This window comes from Molossus molossus, unplaced genomic scaffold (genome assembly GCF_014108415.1).
Source record: "Molossus molossus isolate mMolMol1 unplaced genomic scaffold, mMolMol1.p scaffold_m16_p_3, whole genome shotgun sequence".
In the NCBI taxonomy this organism is placed as follows: domain Eukaryota; kingdom Metazoa; phylum Chordata; class Mammalia; order Chiroptera; family Molossidae; genus Molossus; species Molossus molossus.
Window position 1 is genome coordinate 54686297 of NW_023425366.1, and position 26708 is coordinate 54713004.

Here is a 26708-nt window from a genome sequence, read left to right on the forward strand (position 1 = left end):
TAAAAGGTGAGGCTTCAAACTTGTTTCCACATAAGTGAATAGATAAATTGGAAACGGGTGTCAGGCAGTGAGCTGGTCTGTAAGCCCGGGGCCCTGCGGGATGTCATGGATGGCACCGGCACTCAGCAGGAGCAGAAAGGAAGGGGAGAGGGCTCCTGCTCCTCCTGGGGAAACAGGCCTGACAACACTCCCACAGGGTCTCCCTCACCCCTCCCTCCATCACACTCCACACTCCTTCCTTCCAGATGAAAGGATGGAAGCCTGGAGGCGGCCACATGAAAGGTCTGGTTCAAGAGCTCTTGCTCGGAGCTGAAGTAACAACTGCACTGTTTTCCTACAGCTGAGGAAACACTTTCTCACAGTTAATTTCACTATTCATCAGTCCCTCAAAACTGCAGGAAGCCTCTTTCCAGCCCCCTTCTCCTTTCATCCTTGAAATGTATCTCCTCCCATCTCTGGCTTCAAGAGCAAGGAATGAAGAGGCGGGTGCCTTTCCCAAGCAAAAGTCCTCAGTAACTGCATTTTCCACGGAAGCACTGACAGAGGCCCTGGGAGTCACCAGCACCCTCTACCCTCTTCTAACCAGGTCCTCACGGTAGGGCCGCTGGCACAAACCCCGGGCAGCATCGGGGAGGATGCTTTGATTCAGGTACCGGCTGCCCTCATGGTACCAACTGGCTGGTGTCTGTATCATACACATGCAACTCCCCCTGCAACTTTGCCCCTAATTTGAGAAACTTCCTGTTCATGTTCTTAAAATACATTTGCAAAAGGAATCAGGGCCAAATGATGGAGCCCTAGAATCATATTTTTATCAAAATACCAACAGAAATGAAAATATTCTTATATAGCCCCCCATTCAGCTTTTTTATTCGTCAGGGCATTGCCTATGCAAGCAAGATGCGTTGGCAGAGGGGGTCTAAAGAGAGGTTTCCCCTGAGGCATCTTTTTTGTATGTGCCCCTGGCAGGAACTGAACCTGGGACTCTGATCCACAGGCCAAGGCTACAACCACTAAACCAAACCAGCCAGGGCCCCTGAGGCATCTTTCTAAGGAAGTAAGTCTCTCAGGTTGGGAGTGGTATTCCCTCTGCCTTTTACAACTATAAAGATAGAGCTCAGCTATCAGCTATCAGCTGTGAAGACCAGCACCCGGGCCTCAAAATCCAGCACAATGGACCACAAAGCCAGGTTGATACACCTACTAAGTGAACTGCTCTTGGTAAACAGGCCCAAGGGGTAGGCAGTTCAGGAAATGAACCTTGATTATAGTGATTTGTTCAGTCAAACCTAGAATTTGTCAGTCAGCTTGGTGGGGTGGATGCTGGACTGAACACAGGGCTCCTCTGAAGACTCAGTATCTGTCTTGCCCCTCCTTCCTTCCCCCAGAGCCCCAGGGGACAGGAAACAGGTTGAGGCCAGGACAGAGCCGACAGGCAGCCTTAACTCTCCGCAGGGAGAAAGAAATCAGACAGCACTAGGCCTGAACTCCCAGACAGGAAGCTGGGGGCTGAGGGGGAGGCAATAAAGTAGGAAGTAACTGAACAATCTTTCTGGGCCCTGACTTAGGGGTGGTAGGAGGAGGAGACCTGGGGAGACTTGAGAGCTGCTGGAGCGAGTAGAGCAGGTTTGGCAGGAATGTGGGTGTGAGCCCAGGCCAAGCAGAAATGCTGGAGTCTTGAGCAGCCCAGAGGAGGTGATGGGAAAGGGAAGTGGAGCCAGTCCCCCAAACAGCCCAGCCCAGAGTGGAACAGAAGCAGAAATCTCTTTGCAGCAAAAGCAGACAGCACTGGGCACATTCTTAAGTACCTTCCCAAGTGTGGCTCACGGGCCAGCGGCAGGGGACCACTGGGGGCCTGTCAGGTCCCAGCCCAGACCTACTGACTCAGAATTGGAATCTGCATTTTAATAAGCTCCCCAGGCGATCTTGGGCTGGTTCAAAGTGTGACACAAGCCCAGGGGATTAGGGAGTGTGTTCCTTCTGCAGCAGCAGGGCCTTCTGTTCTGAGTATCTAGTATCTGAAACAAGCCCAATGCGCAGGTATGTATTCAGACTGCACCTCTAAACAGGCCTGTGTTGAAAGAAGACATCCCACACGCCTAACAGCAAGTGTCCCTAGCTTTCTACTCAGGACTCTTCAGTGATGGCAAATAGTAAAAGCAGGTTTGCAGTGGGATCAAACGCTGCTTCAATACCACAAGGAAAGGGAATGACACAATGAAAAAGATGTCTTTAAATAATTTAATCTGAAAAAATGCTAATAGAAACTTCCTTGGGGAAAGATAAATATACTAAAATATCAACCAAAGTTATGAAGTTATATGATCTTGTTTTCTTTACCATGTCCTGGTTTTTGCATGTTTTCAACATTAGCATGAATTTCATAACGTTTTCTAAATTAAGGGAAAATCTTAACAGTTGAATAATCAAAGAGTAGAAATCTTCTGATCCAGAAAAAAAGTAAAAAGCGCATTTAATTTTCTACCCTCTGCATGTGTTATGACTTGCTATTTTATTTCTAAAATTCATTTTATCAGGGGGCATTAAATAGCAAGACAACCTTGGCAAAATCGAAGACTATCAGAAGAGAAGTACCGTAAATTGAGTTTCCAGGATAGCTTTAATAAAAATGGTCCCAACCTCGCTCTCTGGGATAAGCCTCTTTAGGGAGCATCCTATACACTGTCTAGAAGAAGAATCACCCCACCAAGCAGCCATGGATGGGCCACTGTTTCCAGGTGATGTCTCAGTGGCCGGGCAAAGCTTTCCTGGCCACTGTCTCTAGCCATTACCTCTCACCAACACCAGCAAGTTCAGTGTCCACAAGGAGACTGGAGAATTTGTGTGATGTGGTGGTCCCTGGACACAGATTTTACTCTGTAAGAACAAAACTGGCCCAATGTGGGAACAAGACCCCAAAACCGTTCCCAACTGCTCCAACCCAGGAGTTCTCACACCCTGCTTCTATGTCACTCCTAGGCCACATGCTGGACCCAGGGGTCCATCACTGAAATGAAATTGCAGTAAATTTCTCCTAATTCACAGGAACAACATCTAATCGAGTTATTTTCTGTATCCTTGATGCTCTGGCATCTGGGCCTTGCAGACTCTCCCAGAGCTAGGAGATAGCAAATTACTCCCCTGTGAGTACATCTTTCATGTGCAAACCAACCAAGCCAGGGCCCATATTCTGGACCACTTCTTCTATCTGGCTCTTACACTCCAGGAGGTAATAATTCTGTGCCCTAACCATCCCAAGAACGGATACCAGACCACTAGAAACCATCCCTATAGCCCCAGAGCACACTGAAATTATTCAAACTAGCCACTGCCAAACCTGCTCACCCTGCCTTGCCTTCCTTTGCCAGAGAAACCACAATAAAGGCTCCTGTCCATCCTTTCCCCTTGCTCCTTCCGCCTCCTGACTGACCCTGGTGCTCCCCGGCATGGCCCTGCACGGCACGGCTACCCCTTCTTCTTGGGAATTGACAGTAACAAACTTTCTTTCCAATGGCAGTTGTCTCTTGATCTGTTGGCTTTGCCATACCTGAATAATAATAAAACCTATACTTTAAAACGTACTGCCAAAATGGCTTCATTTTCTCAATTTTCATTTTTTTAATCCCATCAATTTTCCTTACGCCTTCACCACCTGCTCCCAATTATGTATGGGCACACGGCAAACAGAAAGAACACATCATAATATTAATGGAAAACCAGGAATCAAAAGATGATATTTAGCTTGCTTTTTCATGAACAAATATGGTTGGGATTTGATGGGACATATAAATTAATCATATTCTGCTATAAAATCATATCTAGTTCATATCACCAACTTTCTCATGATACTAAGTAAGAAACACCATGATTTACAAAGAGAACAAGTTTGGAAGTCAATGTTCTAATCACATTAAATTTTATAGACTAAATTCCTGGTACCCTTAGGCACGCAGAATAACTTGAAATAAAGTTATTCCTTAAAATCACAGAGCAAGAAAACAAAACTTATATGACACAACATCCCAACTAGAGAGCAAGAAGAGCCTGATGGCACACATTTTGGCCAAGGTCCAGTCTTCCCAAAGAAGGCAAGGCTGCCCAGCCGGTGTGACTCTGTGGTTGAGCGTCGACCCATGCATCAAGAGGTCGCTGGTTCGATTCCCAATCAGGGCATGTGCCCAGGTTGTGGGCCCCATCCCCAGTGGGGGGCATGCAGGAGGCGGCCAATTGATGTTCTTTCTCATCAATGTTTCTATCTCTCTATCCTTCTCCCTTCCTCTCTCTCTAAAAATCAACAAAAAGAAAAAGAAAAAAAAGAAGGCAAGGCAGAAATTGGGGTAAATGGAGAATATGGGGTAAAATACACAGTAGAAACAACAGTGACCAAAGCAACACTTACTGACAAGTTTGTCTAAACACAATTTACTGAGCACCTATTATATGCAGCATGTACTTTACTAGATTCTTTATATACATTACAGATCTGAATGTTCATCATAACCCTATGCTGTTATCACTAACTTTTACTATAGATGAGAAAGTTGATCAAATAACAAAGACACACCAAGTAAGTGGAAGAACTGAGATTTCTGCCTTAGTCAGGTACCTCCTAAGTCCATTGTCCCCCTACTTTACAATGTTTACTATTCAGTGCAGTGTTCTTTTTAGAGGGGGGGAGGGCAGGAACTAAACATTGCCCCTACTAGTCTCGCAATGCCTTTTTGCAAATTAGATAAAGGTACAGCCCTGGCGGCTGGTGCAGCTTAGTTGGTTGTAACACTGGCCCCACTGAAGGGTTGGTGGTTTGATTCCTGGTTAGGGCACATAACCAGGTTGTGGGTTCGATCCCAGACGGGGTATGTACAAGAAGCAACCAATGAATGCCAATCAATATTTCTCTCATACATTGATGCTTCTCTCCCCCCCTCTCTAAAATCAGTAAAACCTCTGGTGAAGATTTAAAAAAGAAAGAAAAAGGCGCAGCTTGAGTAAGCAATGAGAAATCAGATTTCAGCTCTGCCTGCCCTCTCAGCTGGTTACCTTTGTGCAGTACTCAAACTGTGCGACCTTCTGACCCTACGACCCTACGACCCTACAACCCTATGACTCCACGAACCTACGACCCTACATGGCTGTCCAAGAGCTAACGCTTCCCCACAATGCCTCATGCTCAATCCTCCTATCTGGATGAAGTTCCTTTTATAAACTTGAACTCAATCAAATTCATCACAATTGGAATTAGGTATCTGGAGAATGGCTTATTTAAAATCTGCCCCCTGCCCTGGCCAGTTTGGCTCAGCGGTTAGAGCGTCGGCCTGTGGTCCAGAGAGACCCGGGTTCGATTCCCGCTAAGGGCATGTACCTCGGTTGCAGTTTGTCCCCAGCCCTGGTTGGTTGTGTGGGTGGCGGCCACTCGATGTGTCCCTTTCGCATCAATGTTTCTCTCTCTCTCTCTTCCTCTCTCTCCCTCCCACTCTGACTGAACAAAAAATGGAAAAATGTCCTCGGGTGAGGATAAAAATAAATAAATAAAAATAAAATAAAATCTGCCCCCTGCACTAGACTCTATATTCTATTCCATCAAGGCAAAGACTATTTCAGGGTGGGGAATGTCCAGCCAGTGGGCCTGGCGTATAAGGCCCAAGAAACCAATACCAGCTAACATCACATGCCTCACCATATTAGCTTGACCAAATATATAGCAGGCTAATTTTTAAGTTGAAAATTTTGCATGGCCCATGAATGATGTTATAAATATCCAAATGGCCCTTGGCAGAAAAAAGGTTCCCTAGGCCTGGTGCCTGCAACAAAGCAGGTGCTTCATAAATCTTTGTTAACCAACTCAGGAGCTCATCGTCTACCAGGAGAGATAGGGCTCTCATTGAAATAACCCTGGCATGGGCTGGACAGGCACAGAGCTAAATGAATGGTGCATGGTGCAGCCCCAAAGACGGAGATGTGACTTCTAGTTGAGGTCATCCGGGAATGCTCATGGAAGAAGTGGTGTTTTGTTTTTTCTAGTTTTTTTTTTTTTTTTTAATTAGAGTCAAATGTCTGGCACAGACCAAAGGCAAATATAAAAACATTTCTCCCATCTAAGAGGAGGCATTTGCTTCTTGATTTTTCTCTTTGCATTTTCAAGATTATAATGGCAGGTATGCCCATTACGAGATTAGCGACATTGTGGGAGTTCTCCGTTCCAGGGGATCTATAACCTAACTTCATACACATGAACTGAACTCACTGCTGAGGTTCCCCTTGTGCCCCCCTCCACACTACATTCTTCCATTCTCACGATTCCATCAGTGTAACACTTTGATCATGCCTTCACAAACTTCCTATCGTTCTAACCTGATTACCACCCTACATGATAGGCAGCGAGAGTAGTATTATTCCTCCTATTGTCGAGATGAATGTGAAACCTGGATAAGTTACCTTAATTTTGGAACTCATTCTCGTTCTTTCTGACATAGCACCCTGCAAGGAAAGAGTAATGAGAGCAAAACCCTGACAGTGCAGAGAGAGAGTGGAGACTGGTAACATTAGAAAAGACAAAGACAGCAGTTTTGCTACCTTGATCCTGCTTTGAAAGCACAGGGTTATGCTGTGTGCAAGTGTCACATGCACTCGTGTGTACATGCGCGTGCATCCAAGAAGAGCAGACAAAGCCCCAGAGCACCAGCCCTACTTCAAAGTGTCAAACTGTACAGCAAGTCCCACAACTTAAGACAGCAGGAAATTATATCCTGTGCTGTCACTGAAAACCCGAAAATTAAAGATGGGAGTGTCTTAGTCAGCCAGGAAGATCCTTCTGCCCAGTAGTCATTATTACTAATAGTTACCTACCATTTCTCAAATACTTCCTCGGGATCAAAGCACTACACTAGGGTGCTTCCAAGATATTCTTCCATTTCATCTTCAAAAGGGCCCTATGATGTAAGTATCACAACCCCCATTTCACAGAAGAAGAAACATGATAAACATGATTTTCTGATTACAAAACTCATCAGGATTCAAAAAACTGTTTTTACATTGCCACATCTCTGGGAGACCTGACTGGACTGTTTTGAAGCCACCTCCCTCTGCCCCCTATGGAAATAAAATCAAGAGACCCCAGGGCAGGCAGTGCAGGGAAGGCCCGATGCCATCAAGACGCCACTGGACCCACATCATCCTCACTGCCCTCGCGGAAAATACAGCCGTGCCCAGGAGCATTAGAAAAGGTATTCTTTTTTTTTTATCCTCACCCGAGCACACTTTTCCATTTTTTTGTTCAGATAGAGTGGAAGGAAGAGAGAGAGAAACATCGACATGAGAGGGACACATCGAGTGGCTGCCTCCCACACAACCCAACCAGGGCCGGGGACAAACTGCAACCGAGGTACGTGCCCTTAGCGGGAACTGAACCTGGGTCTCTCGGGACCGCAGGCTGATGCTCTAACTGCTGAGCCAAACCTGCCAGGGCTGAAAGGTATTCTTCACACTGCTCCTATGTTCTGGCAATGGTAGTAAGAATAATTTTTTGAAAAATACAATTGTGTGTTTTCTAGGTGCTAGTTGGGTCCTAAGTTCTTGGCTTAGATTGATCTCCTCCTCACAACCCCATGAGGAAAATACTCGTTAACCATTTTTTTCATCAATATTTTTGCTATTTTTTTTCACAAATGAAAAGGTATTAATTTTTTGGCATGAAAATGTACTACTTCTATAATCAGGAAAAATTTCATAAGCGAAACTGACTTCAAAAAAGTGATGGAAAGACAACAGAAGAAGTAGAGAAAGGCACAGGAAAGAGAAAGAAAGGAAAAAAAGAACACTGAGAAAGCCGAGGTGAAAGATGAGAAACGAGAAAGCCAACGTGGAGAACAGCGAAGTAACTTTCCTAAGGTTCTGAGATGTGAACTCAGTCCACTTCGTTCTAAAACTTTCAGACTTCTATGGTGCCATCTCTAAAATGGAGCATCCATCAAGAGTTGCTGACATACTCGCTCAATAAAATTGTTTCGTACAGAAAGGGATGATGTCTAAAAGTGCCTAGCAATTATTTTGGGCCCCAGTTAGTTTGGCACTGGTAGCAAGAGTAAAATCTGTCCCTTTCTAAAATGTCCCACGATTCACATTTTCCCCACTGTTAATATTAGAATACCTCCTATTCATTCTAGATAAATAAAACTCTTCAAAGTTAACTATTACAACAAGATACAAAGAAAAAGACAGAAAACAGAAATCATACTTAGGCTGAAAGCAAATTTATTCATCAATCCAGAAAAGTTCCTTTCCCTCAAAATATCACCTCAGTGCTTTATTATCTCTATAAACACATATTTTGCTAATTTAACAACTTGGGGTCATCTCTTTTCAGAGGCCACAAAGAACAAAATAGTTTTGCAACTAAATTTTGAAGTTATCAAATAATTGAAAAATGATCAATGGAAACAAACAAGAATTTGAACTCACCTACATTAAACATTCATAGTTTGAGTCAACACTAAGAAAGGGTAAAAGTAAACATATTACAGGAACTTACTTCCTAATATAGGTAGAAATCTCTTGGCCAGTGAAGCAATACAAAAACAGACTTGTTTCTCCCCACCCATCCCTATATCAAAGTGATGATGATGAACATCTGTAAGGATTACATGAGGTCAGATAAAGTGCTTATAGCCCATGTGCCTGGCACATAATAAATGTTCTACAAACGCTTGTAGTACTAAATGCTCATCCCATTCAATACAAGATTACTTATACTCTGCTCCTCAGTCACCTCTTCTACAAAATAGAGATAACAGTAGTTCCTACATCACAGGATCAACAGGATGAAAAATACATTGAAAGCACTTACAATAGTGATGTTAGGTACCAGTGTTATTCTCAGTGCTCCCCAGAAGGAAGCTCAGAGATTTACAGGGCTAGTATCTGCACCTTGTTGCTGGAAAGCAGCTATCATCTCATTTCCTCAAACTCAACCCGGGCTGATGCTTAGGAAGACTTCCCTGGCTGCCGCTCTCTTCCCGCTGCTGGCACTTCCCGGGGCGAGGAAACCAGGGCTCCCTTCCCTTCGCAGCTCAAGCAGCTCGAGGACCTTGACACTTTAGCATCCTCAGGCCCATCAGCCAAACCTCACATCTGACCAAAAAGCTGTTCCTTTTGTATTTCAACAACAGTTCCCAAAGGGAGCCTGGGGGATGGGGCGTTTTATAACTACCAAAATAAACAACAACAAAGGCAACAGCTCCCACTTATGCAGCACTCACTTCCAAGTGCTTGCCGGCTCTATTCCCCCAACTTGTGAGACAGTCGCTTTTATTATTCTCCCCACTGTAGCAAAGAAAAACTTGGGCACTGGGAAATTAAGTTGCCCAATGTCACAGCTTATTAGAGGTGAGGATAAGACCCAAACTCAGGTATGATTTCAAAGTCAGCACTCTTTTTTTTTTTTAATCTTCACCGGAGGATATTTTTCCATTTATCTTCAAACAGAGTGGGAGGTAGGGAAGAGAGAGAGAGAGAGACAGAAACATCGATGTGAGAGAGACACATCGACTGGTTGCCTCCCACACAACCAGGGCTGGGAACCCAACTGCAACTCAGGTACATGCCCTTGACTGGAACTGAACCCACGACTCTTTGGTCTGCAAGCTGACTCTCCAACCGCTGAGCCGAACTGGCCAGGGCTCAAAGTCAACATTGTTAACTGTCTCACCAAATTGAGTGTGGAAAAGGAAAAAAAAAAAAAAGGAATAGCACTTCATAAAAACAGTAATTATTTTGGAAAACTGAATCAAAATTTATTTTTCAATTGATTTATTGCTTAATAAGTGAAAATATTAAATAAAGAACCAGCTACTGCTCCACACAGCAAGGAAGTGTACCTTATAGTCCTGCCAACCCCATTACTCAGTAGTTTAACTGATACATGGAGGGCTCCAGTCTCTACTGCCAGTGTTTATAGTTTGTGATTTGAATAAACAAAATCATCTCTCATGCCTCTGACAACATCTACTACCACTCTGTGTAACTTACAATTAAACCTCTGTAAATAATTAATCTCATGATCACAGAGATGAGTCAACCGTCTAAGAATAACTTAGCATGAACAATCCCCAAACTTCAATTTCCAGTCCACCAACAGTCTGACTGTGTTTAAGTCCCAGATGATTAATTCCTTCAATGTATAGTCAATTAAAAAAACTATACAAGTGACAGCCCAGAAATAAAGCCTAACATTCATAGTAAATTAATTTTTGATAAGTGGGCCAAGATAATTCAAGGGAGAAAGACAGTATTTTCAAAATAGGGTGCGGGAACTGGATATCCACATGCAAAAGAATGAAGTTGAACCCCTTTTTTATACCATACACAAAAATCAACTCAAAATGGATCAGACCTAAATGTATAAATTAAAACTATGAAACTCTTAGAAGAAAACACAGGATTAAATCTTCATGACTTTAGGTTAGGCAAAGCATTGTTAGATATAAAACCAAAAGCACATTTACACCTGAAACTAACAGAAAATAATATTGAATGTAAACTGTAAATGGAAAAAAAAAAAAAACAGACCAAAGTACAAGCAACAAATAAAATAAAATGGACTACATTAAAATTTAAATTTTTATGCTGTAAAAGGATACAATCAAGAAAGAGAAATGATAACTCAGAATCAGATAAAATATTTGTACCAAGCTTATAAGAAGCTGGTATCTAGAATATATAAAGACTTCTTAAAATTCAATAATAAAAAAACAACCCAATTTAGAAATGGGCAAAGGATCTGAATAAACATTTTCCCAAAGACATATGAAGGGACAATAAGCACCTGAAAAGATGTTTAACATCATTACTCATTAGGAAAATGCAAATCGAAACCAAAATTAGATACCATTTCACACCCACTATGATGGCTATAATTAAAAACAGACAAAAGGACAGACAATTGTTGAGTGCCGGGAGGCGGTGGAGAAATTAGAACCCTCATCACTGCTAGGGGGAACGCAAGCCGCAGCGGCCTCTTTGGGAAACGATTTGGCAGTTCCTCAAAGGTTAATACAGTTACATATGATCCCGCAATTTCACTCTCAAGAGAAATAAAAACATGTCCACATAGAAACTTGTAGCAAATGTTGATAACAGCATTAATAAAACAGCCAAAAGGTGGAAACAACCCAAACAACTATCAACTGATAAATGAATGAGTAAAATACAGTATATTCATTAAAAAGGAATGAAGTACTGACACACGCTACAACATGGATGAACTTTGAAAACATGACAAAACATGAAAGAAGCCATCATAAAAGACTACATACTGTATGGTTCCATTCATATGAAATTTCTAGAACAGGCCAAGCCATGCAGTCAGCAAGTTGATTAGTAGTTAGTTGCCAGGGCTCTGAGGAAGTTTGTGGGGCGGATGGGAATGTTAATGGCCATTTTATCACCACAGAAGTGACACAAAAATGTCCCAAAATTAGATTACAGTGATAGTTGCATAACTCTGTAAATATACTAAAAACCATGGAATCGTATACTTTAAATGCGTGAGCTACATGGTATGTAAACTATATATATAAACCTAATTTTATATATTTTATAAAGAATTTCTTTAATTAAATAAACAACCTAATATTGTCTCTTTCAGACAAATAAACAAGAGTCAAAAAATAAAAAAATATGCCCTGGCCGGTTTGGCTCAGTGGTTAGAGCGTCGGCCTGTGGTCCACAGAGACCCGGGTTCGGTTCCCGCTAAGGGCATGTACTTTGGCTGCAGTTTGTCCCCGGCCCTGGTTGGTTCGTGTGGGTGGCGGCCACTCGATGTGTCCCTTTCACGTCGATGTTTCTCTCTCTTTCTCTCTCTCCTTCCCGCTCTATCTGAGTAAAAAATGGAAAAATGTCCTCGGGTGAGGATAAAAAAATAATAATAAAATAAAATAAAAAAATAAAACCTCAAATAATAACTATAAAAGTTTGGACACTTCTGCTCAACAGAAAAGTAAAAGCTTGGGCATTTCTCCAACTCCACATTAAGAATAAAAATAAAACTATGAGGTTTTTTTGAACACCTGTTAATTTAAACAAGAATAAAGTGTCCCCAAGGGCAAATTCTCAGCATTTAGAAGCTAAAATTGTTTCATGTGTTTCTTAAATTATTGGTCAGCTATAAAATGCTTTGTAAAGTTTACATAAAGTATTTCACGGATCTTTGAACGTTTAGTTTTCTTAAAAGGCTGCACATTGAAATGGCTGAATCTTAGTACCATAGCTGCCATTTCTCTGACAATTTTCTTGTCTTAGTCCAAAGCAGCCCTTTCAATACCTCCTAATAATCCACAGCCAGCCAGAGTTCTCTCACAAACACTGATCATCATGCCACCCACTTTTATGGGTGGCATACTTTTTTTTCTAGTTCTATGCACCTCAGTACACTTGAGTTAAGAAAAAAAAATCTACATTTACATATGTAAATTGTGGATAAAGATAAAAATAAATTGTACCACATATCCATACCAGCTGTGCAAATAAACTGATAACCTCAGTTTCCTGTCTTAATGCAAAAATGGGTTAAATTTGTTACCTTAAACCCACTTCCTGAATATATAATGCTTACACATACCACTACCACCTCCTCGAGGGTCAGGGGTAATGTCAAAATATCAAAATGAAAACAGAAAATGCAATTATATAATTTGTTATAATTCACACTTTTAGGTTTGCTAAAACCTATAAAGCTTACTAAAGCAAGCTTGAAATTTTTAAAAGAAGTAGCCAACACATGCTCATGATAAATTCAAACTACACAGCAAGGTTTCAAATGAACAGCAAATGCCCCCAATATTATCCCTTATCCCCCAACCTCCTGTTCTTACTCCACTATAGTAACCACTGTTGACAGTTCCTAATACAGTGATATCTCGGTTCTCGAACATAATTCGTTCCAGGAGGACGGTCGAGAACCAAATTGTTCGAGAACCGAAGCAATGAAACCCAATAGGAAATAATGGAAACTGGATTAATTCGTTCCAAGCCCCAGAAAATGCCTATTTACTGGCCTAATTTGTATATAATATGTAGAAAAACTTAAGTCTCAACAAGAAATAAAAGTGTGCAGTATGTCTAAGGGTTAAATTCAGTGTAAAGCGTGACTCTCTCCACAAAGCGTGACTCTCTCCACAAAGCGTGACTCTCTCTCTGCACTCACACTGATGACACAAGCAAGGCGCGCTGGGCCGAATGAACGCCATTCGGCTCAACTCGGCTCATCTCGGAAGTTCAAGTTCCAAATATTTGTTCGGATTCCAAGACAAAAGTTTCTCGAATCTCCTGGTCGAATACCGATTTGGTCGAAATCCGAGGCGTTCGAGAACCGAGGTATCACTGTATCTTAAAAACGCTCAGATATCTATGCATATAGAAGCATCTACATATGTAAAAACATGTGGCTTTTCCTTTTCAAAGCTATACATAGTTTCATCATGCACATATTATTCTTTAATCCCTACTAAACACTGTATATTGGACTCTCTCCTCTACACACACAAATTTTCTTCGTTCTTTTTCATGACAGTATAGTATTCCATTGTACAGAAGGTTAGTAACTTATTTTAAATTAGTCTCCACTATAAATGATCAATTAAGATGTTCTGCATTTACTTCTAGGACATAAAATAGTAAAATTGCTAGATCCAAGAACACAGACATATTTAATTATGATTCAAAGAGATTACACTAAGTCAAATATTTCTCCAAAGGTAAAAAACATGAATCCACAAAGGCAGATTTTTTTTATCACCTTGTCTACTCTGGGTATCATACTTTTTAACTTTGCCAATCTGATTAATGAAAAACATCTCAGTCTGAATTGTTTCTTTAACTTATGAGTAAAACTAAATAAGCATCTTCTCACATGCTTATGGGCCATTTGCATACTGTGTCTTTTCTGTTGATTTATAAGAACACTTTTTAGTTCTGTCCTATGAATCACTGTATCATTTGTGTTTTGTTTTTTTTGTTTGTTTGTTTTTTTGTGGTACATGCCCCTAGCAGGAACCAAACCTGGGACTCTCTGGTCCACAGGCCAACGCTTGACCGCTGAGCCAAACTGGCCAGGGCATATTGACTTTTTTTAGAGAGAGGAAAGAGGGTGAGGGGGAGAGAACATCAATGTGAGAGAGAAACATCAATCATTGCCTCCAGCAGTTGCCCCAACCCAGGACAGAACTTGCAACCTGGGTATGTGCCCTGACTGGGAATGGAACCAGCAACTGTTTGGTACACAGGACAACACTCAACCAACTGAGTCATACCAGTCAGGGCACAAGATTATTATTTTAGAACTTCAGCCCTGGCCTGTGTGGATCAGTTGGTTGGAGCGTCATCCCATACACCAAAAGGTGGTGGGTTCGATTCCCAGTCAGGACACGTGCCCAGGTTTTGTGTTCGGTCCCTGTTAGGGGTGTATGGGAGGCAACCCATCGATGTTTCTCTCTTACATCGATGTTTCTCTCTCCAATTTTAAAAAATGTTTTTGAAGTTCATTCACATTCTCCTAATAATACTTTTTAGAGATCACTTTTAACCCATTTTAATACTGCTAAATATGAGATCAAACTGAGGCAGGATAGTAAGAAACTAGGAAAATTCCTTGACAAGTGGAATAAGGAAAACTGAGACAAAATAATTAAACAAGGCCAAACAATCTGAGCAATTTACAGCTAGCTAATGAATCACGAGGTTTTGTGTATTTTTTAAAATATGTTTTTATTGACTTTTTTAGAGGGAGAGAAAGAGAGAGATAGAAGTATCAATGTGAGAGAAACATGAATCAGCTGCCTCCTACACACCCCCTACTGGGGATCAAGCCCACAACCCGGGCATGTGCCCTGACTGGGAATCAAACCGGCACCTCTCAGTCCATGGAATGACACTCAATCCACTAAGCCACACCGGCTAGGCACAAGGTTTTATCTTTCCTAACCAAGGACACTTAGGAGCAAATGGTTTACAGATTCCAGACTGCCCAGGGGCAGACAGGCCTTGCTCCAGTCCCTCTTTGATGAGGTGCTTTGAAAATAAAACTAACCAGAAAATAGCTCTGGCTGGTTGCTCAGTGGGTAGAGCATTGGTCCATGGACCAAAGGGTTGCATGTCCGATTCCTGGTCAAGGGCACAGATCTGGATTGCAGGTTTGATCCCCAGCCCTGGTCAGGGTTTGTGTGGGAGGCAACCAATAGTTGTGTCTCTCTCACATTGATGTTTCTCTCTCTCCTCCTCCCTCTCTCCCTTCCAGTCTCTCTAAAAACCATTAGAAAAAATATATCCTTGGGTGAAGAATTTTTAAAAATAATAATAAAATTTAAAATAACCAGAAAATAACCCTGACCGCTCTATTTGCACATTTTGATAAATCAACATATCAAAGGACACGCCTGGAAAGCTTATGAATATTCTGTTAAGACCCTCCCTTCAGACCTCCCCTAGGATTCCCACCAGCTAAAGAAAGGTCCAAGACAAAAGAGCTACGACACACTTGTGTTAGAGCATGCCCATGCCTTGCATCTCTGCCCTCTTTCCCCTAAGCTCTAAGGGTCCCCACAACACTTGCAACCAGGGGAGCAGAAGGCAGCTTGTCCCAGGTTTAACCCCTGAACCTGTCTCCAAGGACCCTTTTTTCTCTGACTTCCCAGTGAGCTAACAGCAGCCCCACTTTGACCCCCTTCTCTCACTGTGACTTTGACTTTTCAGTGAGTTCACGCAGCCCAGCTCGGCCCATTTCTTTCTTATACCATTACTACAAGGCCACAACAGCCCGCCTAGGCTCTCTCCAGTTGCTTCTTCTACATTAAACCCTTCCTTCATCTCACTGTCCCCAGCTTTAATAAACATATTCTCAAAACCACTTGGTCTTGTGTTATGAAATCTTTCCTGCACGAAGTCAAGAACCCACACACTACTGGCCGACCCAAGGCAGACCCACTTCCCGCCCAGTGCCTGTCTGGTAACAAAACCTCAAAAGAAAGTTATTCACAACTTACAGTTTGGGTTCTTCTATCCCAAGGGAGAGTGCCAGCCCTCCCCATAACAACTAACACTAATGAACCCATATTCGGGACCAGGTACTGTTCCAAGTACAAAATGCCATGAAGATACTTGTAATTACCCCATTTTACATATGAGAAAACTAAAGAAAGGATAGATCAAAGGCCCACCACTGGTAAAAGGCTGAGACTACTCAGCCTATCACCAAAATCAGCTCTTAACTACTCACCTATACTGCTTCCAGACTACTGTGGATGAAAAAAAGGGATTCTGGGGAGTAACTTCACAAGGTGATCTGATCATAAATACCTAACTAGGCAGGTCATGCTGTAAAAGGTTTTAAGCCAGCCCTGTCCATTGTTCTTATGCATCTAGGTTAACTCACCTTTGTGACAGCAGAAGTAATGCCCCTCAAAGAGTATTAATCCTCAAGAGAGCACATATCTTGTTCACCATCCTATACTCCAATCCCTATCTGCTTTTTCCCACCTCCGTGGAATCTTCCTTGTTCCCTCCTTAATTTTAAATGCATAGAAGAAGCTGAAAAACTGTTATTCTCTGAGCACTTGAGATCTTGCTCCCCAGTATATGTCATCAGTTTGGCTCAAATAAACTCTTATAATTGCCCTGGCCAGTGTGGCTCAGTTGGTTGGAGCATCATCCTGTACACCAAAGGGTCATAAGGTTCGATTCCTGGTCTGGGTGGGTATGGGAGGCAGCCAACTGATGTTTCTCTCTCACATCAATGTTTCTCTCTCTCTCTCTCTCTCTCTCTCTCTCTCTCTCTCTCTCTCTTCCCTTCCTCTCTCTCTAAAATCAATAAAAACATGTTCTCAGGTGAGGATTAAAATAAAGCGCTCATAATAATTCTCTACAGGTCTGGACATTTCTTATATCGAAACTATCAACAACAAAAAAAGCCTGAAAATGAACACCAGAACTATGTCTAAGTGAATTCTCTCACCATCAAGCATGCTTTTTCCTTTCCTCTCAAACACATAACTTTAGCTTAAGCACTAAATCTTAATGATACTTGTGAGCAACATTTAAAGTAAATTACATCCAAAGTACAGCCTACATCTTTATGTTAAGTTTTAAAAGTATGTTATCTATGTCAAGGTGGTGCTGTGGTGGAATTATCTTCCTTGCTTATTTGTATGCTTTTTCATCTGTCTAGCTATACACTACTACAAGCAGGATTCAGACCCTTTTGCAGTTCTAAGCTGTATGAAAACATTATCAAGCCCACAGTGGTTCTTATCTGGGCAGCACCATCCCATCCCCCTGGGGCCTTGTGGACTGTTGTTCATAAGGGGTGTGTGTGGGGGGGGGGAGGTGTTTTCACAAAGACTGGTGAGTGCTACTGACATCTGAAGGTTACCAGCTAAGTATCAGCTCTCTCAGGACTCCCTCAAGAGAAGGAACTGCCCTACCCAAAATACCAACAGCACTGCCCCGGGACACATTCCTCCCAAATGCTACAGCTGAACAAGTTTGTAGCTCTTTCTTTCTCTCTTCTAATAACAGACTTATGGAATAGATACTTTTTGATCAGAAGCTCTGGGCTTTGTTCACAGTACCTGATTTTTATTACTCTCAAAGTCTTACAAATATCTGGAAAGACCATGCTGAATGGAAGAGAGGAGGGGGCAGCTCGCTAATAATCTGGGGATCCCCTCAGACTCCTCATACCGAGGGACAAATGGAACGAAGGCATCAGCCTTCTTCTCCAGCACTCTGAGCCCTGCTTTCTTTCTGCCACACCACAGCAGGAAAAAGTCAGAGAGTCCGTTCTGCTGAACCTCTTGCTTCCAAGAAAACGCAATCCCATGACAACCCTCATCCCTCCTCTCCCCCCATCATAAGGAAATAATTTACCGCTTCATGCTTTTCAAAGCCTGCAGCCAGAAGCCATTGCTGGGCATAACAATTTGCATAGAGTGGCTCGTCGGTTAACCAGCTTTTTCTAAATGGCCTAATACCCCTTACTCAGCAACCTGCAACTTTCACAAATTAGTTCAGTTGGTAAGAAAGCACATTCTTTAAAACTGATTTCTGTTAAATCGTATAATCCACAGGCAGAGCAGAACTTTCTGGAAAAAACTTTTTTAAACAACTGCTTGGGAGCTTATGAGAAGAGAGGAAACAAAAGGTTTAAATTGATTTTATTACAGCAAAATCAAGGTTTAAAAAAACCAATGAGATTTCAACCATAAGATGAGATTTGACATCTGTAGCCATGAGCTCTTCGTTGAACTGCTCTGCAAAGACAGCAGATGTCTTTAGAAAAAGTCCCAACATCTACCTATTCACTCTTTTGACATTTACCAAGAGTCAACTGTATACTGGGCACTGGGGCATGGCAAAGGCCAGGGGAGCAGGGTGGCAACCCCTGCTCCAGGCTGATTCACTGTGTGGCCTTGGAAGACGCCTGTCTTCTCCAGTAACAGAAGGGGGGCATGCTGCTCCCTTGAGTATTCTCCTAGCTCCAGAAGACCGCTGTGTGATCTCATATAAGCCACCTGAGAAGAGTAACCCACGACCAGGAGTGAGGTATCACTTCCATCAGAATCCTCACAGTCAGCAGTGGGACTTTCTCTGGCTTGCTCCCAACCAAAGACTTCCCAAGATGGTTTAATTTCAAACAGCCTAACCATTATCCTTAAAAACTATTTGTGTGTGCTAAGTTCCAAGATTTGGGCTTCCAATTGAACTTTCTCATACCCAGAGGCACAATATTCAGTTTACAGTTTGGGTAGACGCTAGAGATCCCCATACCAGGATCAGTAGCATCAACCCAACTTTGGGCCTAAATGACCCAGGCCATCGCCCCCAGCCACCTTTGAGGCTGCCTGCCTCTTCTAACTACCCTAACAAAACTACTGCATCCCTCTCCAAGACCTGGACAGAAGTCATTTCAGCCTCAGGAGATCCGCAAGAAGAGTCATTAAACAAGAGCTACCTAAAATGAAGTAGAGCTTAGAGCTGCTTTTGAAAATACAAAGTTCGTGTCTCTGGAGTTGTTTGCTTAGTATGGTACAAGAAACCTGAGCACAATTGGGTAGCGGGGCAGAAGACCCTTCCAGCCACTTCTAGCACCAACTGTCCTAATGGGAGTTGGGCAGCTCCTCTCTCACAGCTAACAGGAGAGTGCATTGGTCAGCCTTTCTGAAGGAGGTCTGCCATGTCCAGGGTTTCTGAGCTATTCATCCTCTAGTCGTTACATAGTACTTGCTCTGGAAACATAAATGTGTTCCAACAGGATTAATAAAGGAGGCGTTCAGAGCATCTCACCCCAAAATATGCCGTTTGGGCACGTTGATTATTTTAACTTAAAGACATATGAGAAACAGCAGGTGCAAGGGTGTTCTGCCCTCCCTTTTTCTTCCTAGCAGGAGACACGGCTCCCACATGAAAGGAGCCCTCCCGGTGCCAGAAAGACATTATCAAGGACAAAAAGTTGAGACTGAGAGAATTCTATACAAACAGACCTTGTTCAAATAATTCTCATCTTCCTTTTTAACATCCCCACAAATTTCAGTCACTTTCCCACAGCTGCCTCTTTGTTTAATCTAATATTAAAGCAAGAAGGTTTCACCATTCATTTCCTTATGAGGGTGCCCAAGTCACATTAAACTTATACATTAAATACATGTATGTGCTTTCCTCCTGTTGATCTGTCATTGTCGGTTTAATTTTCAAACCTAGCCATAGACCCTAAGGGGGCAAGGAAAACTTTTTCCTCCCCCTACCACGTTAGGGAACAATTCGAGCAAAACAGGATGAGCAATTTTGTCTATGAGAAACACTGAGGGCGGAATACTGCGCAAGCTGAACTGAGCTACATGGGAAGATATCAAATGCACACACCTCAGCTCAACAAGTGCATTCGGTACGAGTCACTGGAGCACATCTGGCGTCAGAACTTTCCATCCAGTTTCAACAACCCTTCTTCCACTGCTTCACAACTCACAAGCTGCAACTTTTCCAACACCCACATCCACGCAAACCTCAGGTCTTTTACAAGGTCAAGGCCAACTTCTTTATGCAAAACTGTGATACCATTTTTACTAGGTTCCCTTTTTAAAAAAAAATATTGACAAAGTTTCTGAAAGCTGTGTTCCACCCCCATTTTTTCCATAAAGCCTGGTTTTTATTGTGTGGTTTTGCATAGTACGGTTTTGGGGACACAAATTCACACTATGCTATAGCAGGATTATTTCCAAGGCTCACAGCCGAAAGTAAGAGGCATGGGCAAAGAGAAAGCTTACATAACAGTTATTTATAATAGTTTTTTTTTTTTTAAAGAAATACACCAAATTTCTAATAAAAGGAAAATAGTAAAATAAAGGTTATAATTAATGAAATGTAATACAACCATTAAAATGTTTGCTTTTAAGAATTCTTATGTGTAAAAATATTCACATTGTTATGTGAATATAAGTTAGGCTATAAAACAGAACACAGAGTATAGTCTAATTTATTTTTAACACAAAAGAAGTACAATAAAACAGTGCTAATAGGTTTTGTTCTCCCTGAGATTACAAATGATATTTATTCTTTCTTGATACTTTTCTGTATTTTCCAAATTTTCTATAACTACAAATTATCTTTATAAAGCAGAAAACACTTTTAAGATTGGTGTTCATGTAATGTTACTTAATTCATCATTTGCCATCAGTAACCTAATAAATTGACCTGCCTATAAGGTCATCCATCATGAATGATGAAATTCTGATGTTTATCTTTTCTTTGAGATGCTATATACTGTAATCCTGACAACATTTTAAGAAAAAAAAAAAAAAGGCATAGGGAAGACAGAATACTGAAAAATATTCAATTAGTGCCCCCCAAAAAAGATAATAACAAAGAACAGAAGGGGAAGTAGAAATGACCAACAATATATAACCTTAAGTGTAAACATGAATAATTACATTAAATGTACACGATCTAAACATGAAATTAAAATGCAGTTTGTCAGGCTGGATCAAAAAACAAGTCCCGACTATCCACTGTTTATGAGAGAGACACTGCTAAATGTAAGATACAGATGGGCTGAAAATTAAAAAGGGGATTAGGCCATCAGACGAAGACTTGAAGACAAAGAGCATTACCGGAGACACAAAGGATCCTTTTAAAAGAGGATCAATTCATTAAGAAGACATAACAATCCTAAATGTGTGTATACCCGATAGAGCTTCAAAATATATTAAACAAAAATTGACAGAACTGCCCTGGCCGGTTTGGCTCAGCGGTTAGAGTGTCGGCCCACAGACCAGAGAGTCCCAGGTTCGGTTCCCACTAGGGCACGTACCTTGGTTGCAGTTTGTCCCCGGCCCCAGTTGGGGTCGTGTGGGTGGCAACTGGTCAATGTGTCTCTCTTACATTGATGTTTCTCTCTCTGTCTCCCCCTCCCTCTCTCCCTCCTGCTCTATCTGAAGACAAATGCAAAAATGTCCTCGGGTGAGGATAAAAAAAAATTTTTTTTAAAAAGCAGCCTACAAGTGAGCATATCACATAAAAAAAAATTGACAGAACAAATATAACACCCTTTTCCCAGTAATTGATAGAATTAGATACCCCTCCACTCCCAAAATCAGTACAGATGAAGATTTGATAAACACCAGCAACCAACTGAACACTATACCCAATAATTGTAGATATGTGTTCTTTTCAAGGGCACATGAAACATTCACCAAGAAATATATTCTGGGCCATAAAACAATAGGTTTAAAAGGAATTTTATTATGTTCTCTGATAATCACAAAAGTAAATTAGAACTCAATAGCAAAAATACTCCTGGAAAATCCGCAAATATTTGGAAAATATCAACACACTTCTAAATAACCCATAGGTCAGAGAAATCACAAGGAAAATTAGAAAATATTTTTAACTAAACAATAAAAATATAACATATCAAAATAAGTGGGATGTAAAATATAACTTTAAATACTTATTTTAGAGAAAAAAGATTTAAAATATGGTCTCAGCTTCTGCCTTAAAAATCAATAAAAGGAATGATTAAACTCGAAGTAAGTAAAAAGAGGGAAATAAAGAGTAGAAAACAGCCCTGGCCAGTTTGGCTCAGCGGACAGAGCATCGGCCCACAAACCAGAGAGTCCCAGGTTCAGTTCCCGCAAAAGGGCACATACACTTTTTAAAAAAAGAGTAGAAAACAAACAACGGACAGTTAAAAAAAAACTGTTTCTTGCCCTGGCCAGTCTGGCTCAGTGGTTAGAGTATCGGCCTACAGATCAATGAGTCGCAGGTTCGATTCTGGTCAAGGGCACATACTTTGGTTGTGGTTCGTCCCTGGCCCTGGTCCAGGTTGTGCAGGAGGCAGCCAGTTGATGTGTCTCTCTCACATCGATGTTTTTCTCTCTCTCTCTTCCCCCCTCCCTCCCACTCTATCTGAAGATAAAAGGAAAAATATATCAGGTGAGGATAGAAAATAAATAAATAAAAATAAAAAAAACTGTCTCTTTCACAAAATTCGTAAAATTAATAAATTCCTAGCTACAGTTAATTTTAAAAAGCACACAAATTACTAATATCAGATATAACTGAGGACACATGTATTACCTACACTGTTATCTAGAATATAAGTTATCTTGAAACAAACCCCTAACAGATTCCTACAAAGGACTTGCATTTAGAAAATCCATTACATTAACTGTAGTCAGGGTTGAAAAATCAGGCAGAGGATGACATGATTGAACAATACTTGAGCAAAAAGATCAACCTGCTTGGTAGTGTGGAAAAATGGTAATGCAGCAAAGGGACTAGAGGGAGGAAAACCAGTTTATAAGATACACATTCCCATCCTCCTGCCTCTGAGTCAACCCTCTCAACACTCTGGCCTTACTTCTGAGGTTATCATTTCCTCTTGGGTCAAGCCATGATGGGCAGGAAGTGCAGTGTGCACGAGGGTAGTTTATCATGCTAGTTCCTCAGAGTTTGTTGTTCACATGGACAACTGTCTCACTCTGCCTCCATCCCCACCTCCTTCTAGGAGTCTTCCAATACTGGAGAATCTGGAAAGTGAAGCCACATTTCCCAGACTCTTAGCCTGTAGGAGTCCTGACAATTAGCAACACTCACAGTATTTGGGAGGAGAAAACAAAGATGGGGCCAGCCTCCTGCTGGTGTCTGCTGCCAGGCCAGGTCCCAGGACAGGACAGGCATTTACAATGGCCAGACTGGAGGGGTGGGGAGGCGGTTCTCCATGTTAAGCTACCAGCTGTGCGGGTGTCAAGAGGCAGTTATGGTGACCTTTGGCTTCTAGACTTCTGGATGATTGCTGCAGTGGTCTGTTCTTAAATCTAGGAGTTCCCTGATTCTTGCTCCTCTAGTTCTTAAGTAGTTTTATTTCTTAAGTAGTTAATTTCCTACACTAAATTCCATTCTGCTTAAAATGCCTACAGTGGTCTCAGTTTCCTGCATTTGAACCCTGACACACCTGCATCACCACTGACGATGGAGAAAATAAAATGGAATAAACATGGCTAAGCGTCGGTTAAAATACAGCTGGGAGGCTAGTAAGGAAGTGGGGCCTGTGAACATCTTTTGCCTCAGTTCTCAGAGCTGCTATTAAGTTGCTGAACTGTTGCTAAACTCAGACCAAGGCTAAGCCAAAAACATCCTGGAACAACTGCTGCATGGACATATATGGACTTTACTTCCTTGCAGTTTTCATGTCTCTCATTTGCATACTGGAACTAACCAATCCCTTTCAACCCAGCAAGCAATCCTTCATTTGCATGGAGGAATTGCACTTGCTGTTTATGCCTTTATAAACCTTGTCTATCTATGTTCTCTAAGAGCACAATTTAGGTTGCTACCTTAATCTGTGCCTCCCAGGTTGTAGCAACTCTTTTTTTTTTTTATCCTCATCTGAGGACATTCTTTGTTCAGGTAGAGTGGGAGGGAGAGAGAGGGAGAGAGAAGAAGAGAGAGAGAGAGAAACATCGATGTGAAAGGGACACATCGAGCGGCTGCCACCCGCACGACCGACCAGGGCCGGGGACAAACTGCAACTGAGGTACATGCCCTTAGCGGGAACCGAACCCGGGTCTCTCGGGACCACAGGCTGATGCTCTAACCGCTGAGCCAAACCGGCCAGGGCTGTAGCAACTCTTTTTGCTCAAATAAATGTTTTCTGTTCTTTATTACAGCTTTTCTTCTTTTTTAAAAAAAATATTTTTTCTTTATTGATTTTAGAGAGAGAGGAAAGGAGAGGGAGAGAGAGATGGAAACATCGATTGGCTGCCTCCTGCATACCCCACACTGGGGATCAGGCCCACAACCTGGGCATGTGTCCTGACTGGGAATCGAACCGGCAACCTCTTGGTGCATGAGTCGACACTCAACCATTGAGCCACACCGGCTGGGCAGCTTTTCTTCTTTTAACACCACTTTACAGATAACATGGAGTCTTAATATCGGATTGTGCCTTTCAACGACCACATAAAGAAGGCAAGACACAAATTTCCCTCTTTTGATGAACAAAGAAACCAAGGATCAGAAAACTTGAGACTGGGAACAGTAGTAAGTTCCCCAACACTGGAGAGGTTCAAACACACCAGATGTACACTTATGAGAGGCATTTTAAAAAAGACATCTAAGCTTCAGATGAGGAGTTAAAAGAGATGCCTTGAGAGTCTCTTCCAGAAGTTTCTCTGACTCCACGATCTGCCTCAACAATCACCATACAAAGAGCAAAACCCGGATTTCTCCAGAAGTAGTTTCGCCTCTCCAGAATTTTCCAGATGAGAATAAAATCCCAGTGGATTAGACTCAACAAATTTAAACAGAAAAAAGAGGGGTAGGGGGTGGGGTTGAAGGAGTAGGAAAAAGAAAAAAAGAATCAGGGGATGGAGGCTATCTCCAGGCTAAATTTTAGCAGGTACAGGAAAACTTAAGAGTAAATGAACTTCAGCATCCTGCAATTTGGGGACAAAGGTGTTTGAATAGGCAGCTAGAAAGTTATGAGCGGGGTAAGGCAGTTAGGACTTGGAGGGGATACTTCTGAGATGTGACAAACCAAAATTAGATTGTGAAGACAACAGACCCCTATGTGAGGCGAGAAGATTCAGAGCCCCTTCAGGATGTGGTCTAACTGGGGGCATAACACTTGGGTGAAGGAGTCTAATAGCTTGAGGATTTTATATATATATATGGGGGAGACTTACTTAGGGACACTCCAGCCAAGGGGTATAAATTCCCCAAACCCCCAACTGAGCAAGGCACTTGGTTTGGTTTCAGCTGGCTGAGTTGCCCGCTCAGCCTATGTCTGAGTGTATTCCTTTACTGCAAATAAATTCTCACCTGCTTTTACTATTTATTGTCACTTGTTTGAATTCCCTCCTACAAGAAGACAAGGACTAAGGGTGCAAAGTGCTGTCTCCAGCCAGAGGCCACCCTTATCACCACTGCCAGAAGTGTCAAAGCCCCTTCTCCAAAACCCAACAAGGCCAGTCCTAAATTTGCTCAGGGTGGAACCTGCTGCTCCTCCTTCACTTTGGCAACCTGTTCAGATCCCTCCTTAAAATCAACCTGAACCACATTCCACAGAAACCCCACTTCGCCTGCGAGTTAAAGTTCTCCCCCTCCAATGCCACAGTCTTCAAAGATATTAACCTACCCTCCCTGGCCTCAGTTCCTCAGCCCCCGACTACCCCTCAGCCCACAGCATTGTAGCTTCTGTTCCCTGGAAACCAAGGCTGCCAAACTGTGCCCTCCCCACCCACCCGGGATTCTTGGTCTCCCTCTTACTTCACTTCTCAGTGTCATGGGACAAAGCCAACAGCTCTCCCCCACCTGCCACTCCCCAGGCTCTGTCTCTCCAGGCAGGCTGTACCCTCACTCAATTTTCTTTTTCTTTCTTTGCAGTGACAACTGTCTGCCTTTTATGTGAATATGTCTCCATTGCTTGTTTTCCCCTTTTCATTCTACATTGGGGTTTGTTTTGTTTTACATCAGGTTTCTTCTGTAGTCATAAGATTCCTTTGAGAAGCTAAGAAATGGTTAAGGACCTTCTTCCAGCCAGGTGTGGCTCAATGGAATGAGCATCTTCCCATGGAGTTAGAGGTCCGGGTTCGATTCCCGGTCAGGGCACATGCCTGGGTTATGGTCTGGATCCCCAGTAGGGGGCGTGCAGGAGGCAGCAGATCAATGTTTCTCTCTCACATCAATTTCTACCTCTGTCTCCCTTCCTCTCTCTCTAAAAATCTCAATAAAAACATTTTTTTTTTTTAAAGAAGGACCTTCTTCCAGAAAAAGGTGTTCAGAATATATCCAAACACAACTCTGTGTGTTTGTGTGTGTGTGCTGTAGGGCTGCATGGAACCTCTGCAGCCCATTCCCAGGGACTCAGTTCTCCGTGCCACACCCCCCACCCTCACCCCCACCCCCACCCCCACCCCCGCCTCCAAAGGCTCATTTACTCCCAGGGGAATGTCTCCTCCAAGGGACACTGCTTCCTTCCCTTTCCCAGGCATAACGTCCAAAGCTGCAGTACACAACCCTCATTGGGGTCTGCTAAGAAGTTATGCCCCAGAAGAAATCTTATACTAAGGAAAATCCAACATCAATTCACTAGTTGCTCCCAAGCATACAAGTCGACCTAGTTACTACTGCCTTTGGATTATATTATGCTAGGCAACCCAATGAAT

The 26708-nt window shown here is 42.3% G+C and overlaps 1 protein-coding gene across 3 annotated transcripts in view; it reads right to left on the reverse strand.

The window, feature by feature from the left end:
• The window catches only part of SERINC5 (serine incorporator 5), a 100825-nt gene that overhangs the window by 64893 nt on the left and 9224 nt on the right, over positions 1-26708 (reverse strand). Inside the window, exon 1 of one of the 3 annotated variants that reach the window (XM_036279094.1) lies at positions 11310-11389. The exons of 1 other annotated variant lie outside the window; for it this stretch is intronic. In XM_036279094.1, the coding sequence (XP_036134987.1) occupies positions 11310-11354 (45 nt within the window). In that variant the 5' untranslated portion in view covers positions 11355-11389. Of the gene's footprint in view, positions 1-6846; positions 6865-11309; positions 11390-26708 lie in introns of those variants that run through there. One more of the 3 variants, XM_036279097.1, reaches the window with a different exon arrangement.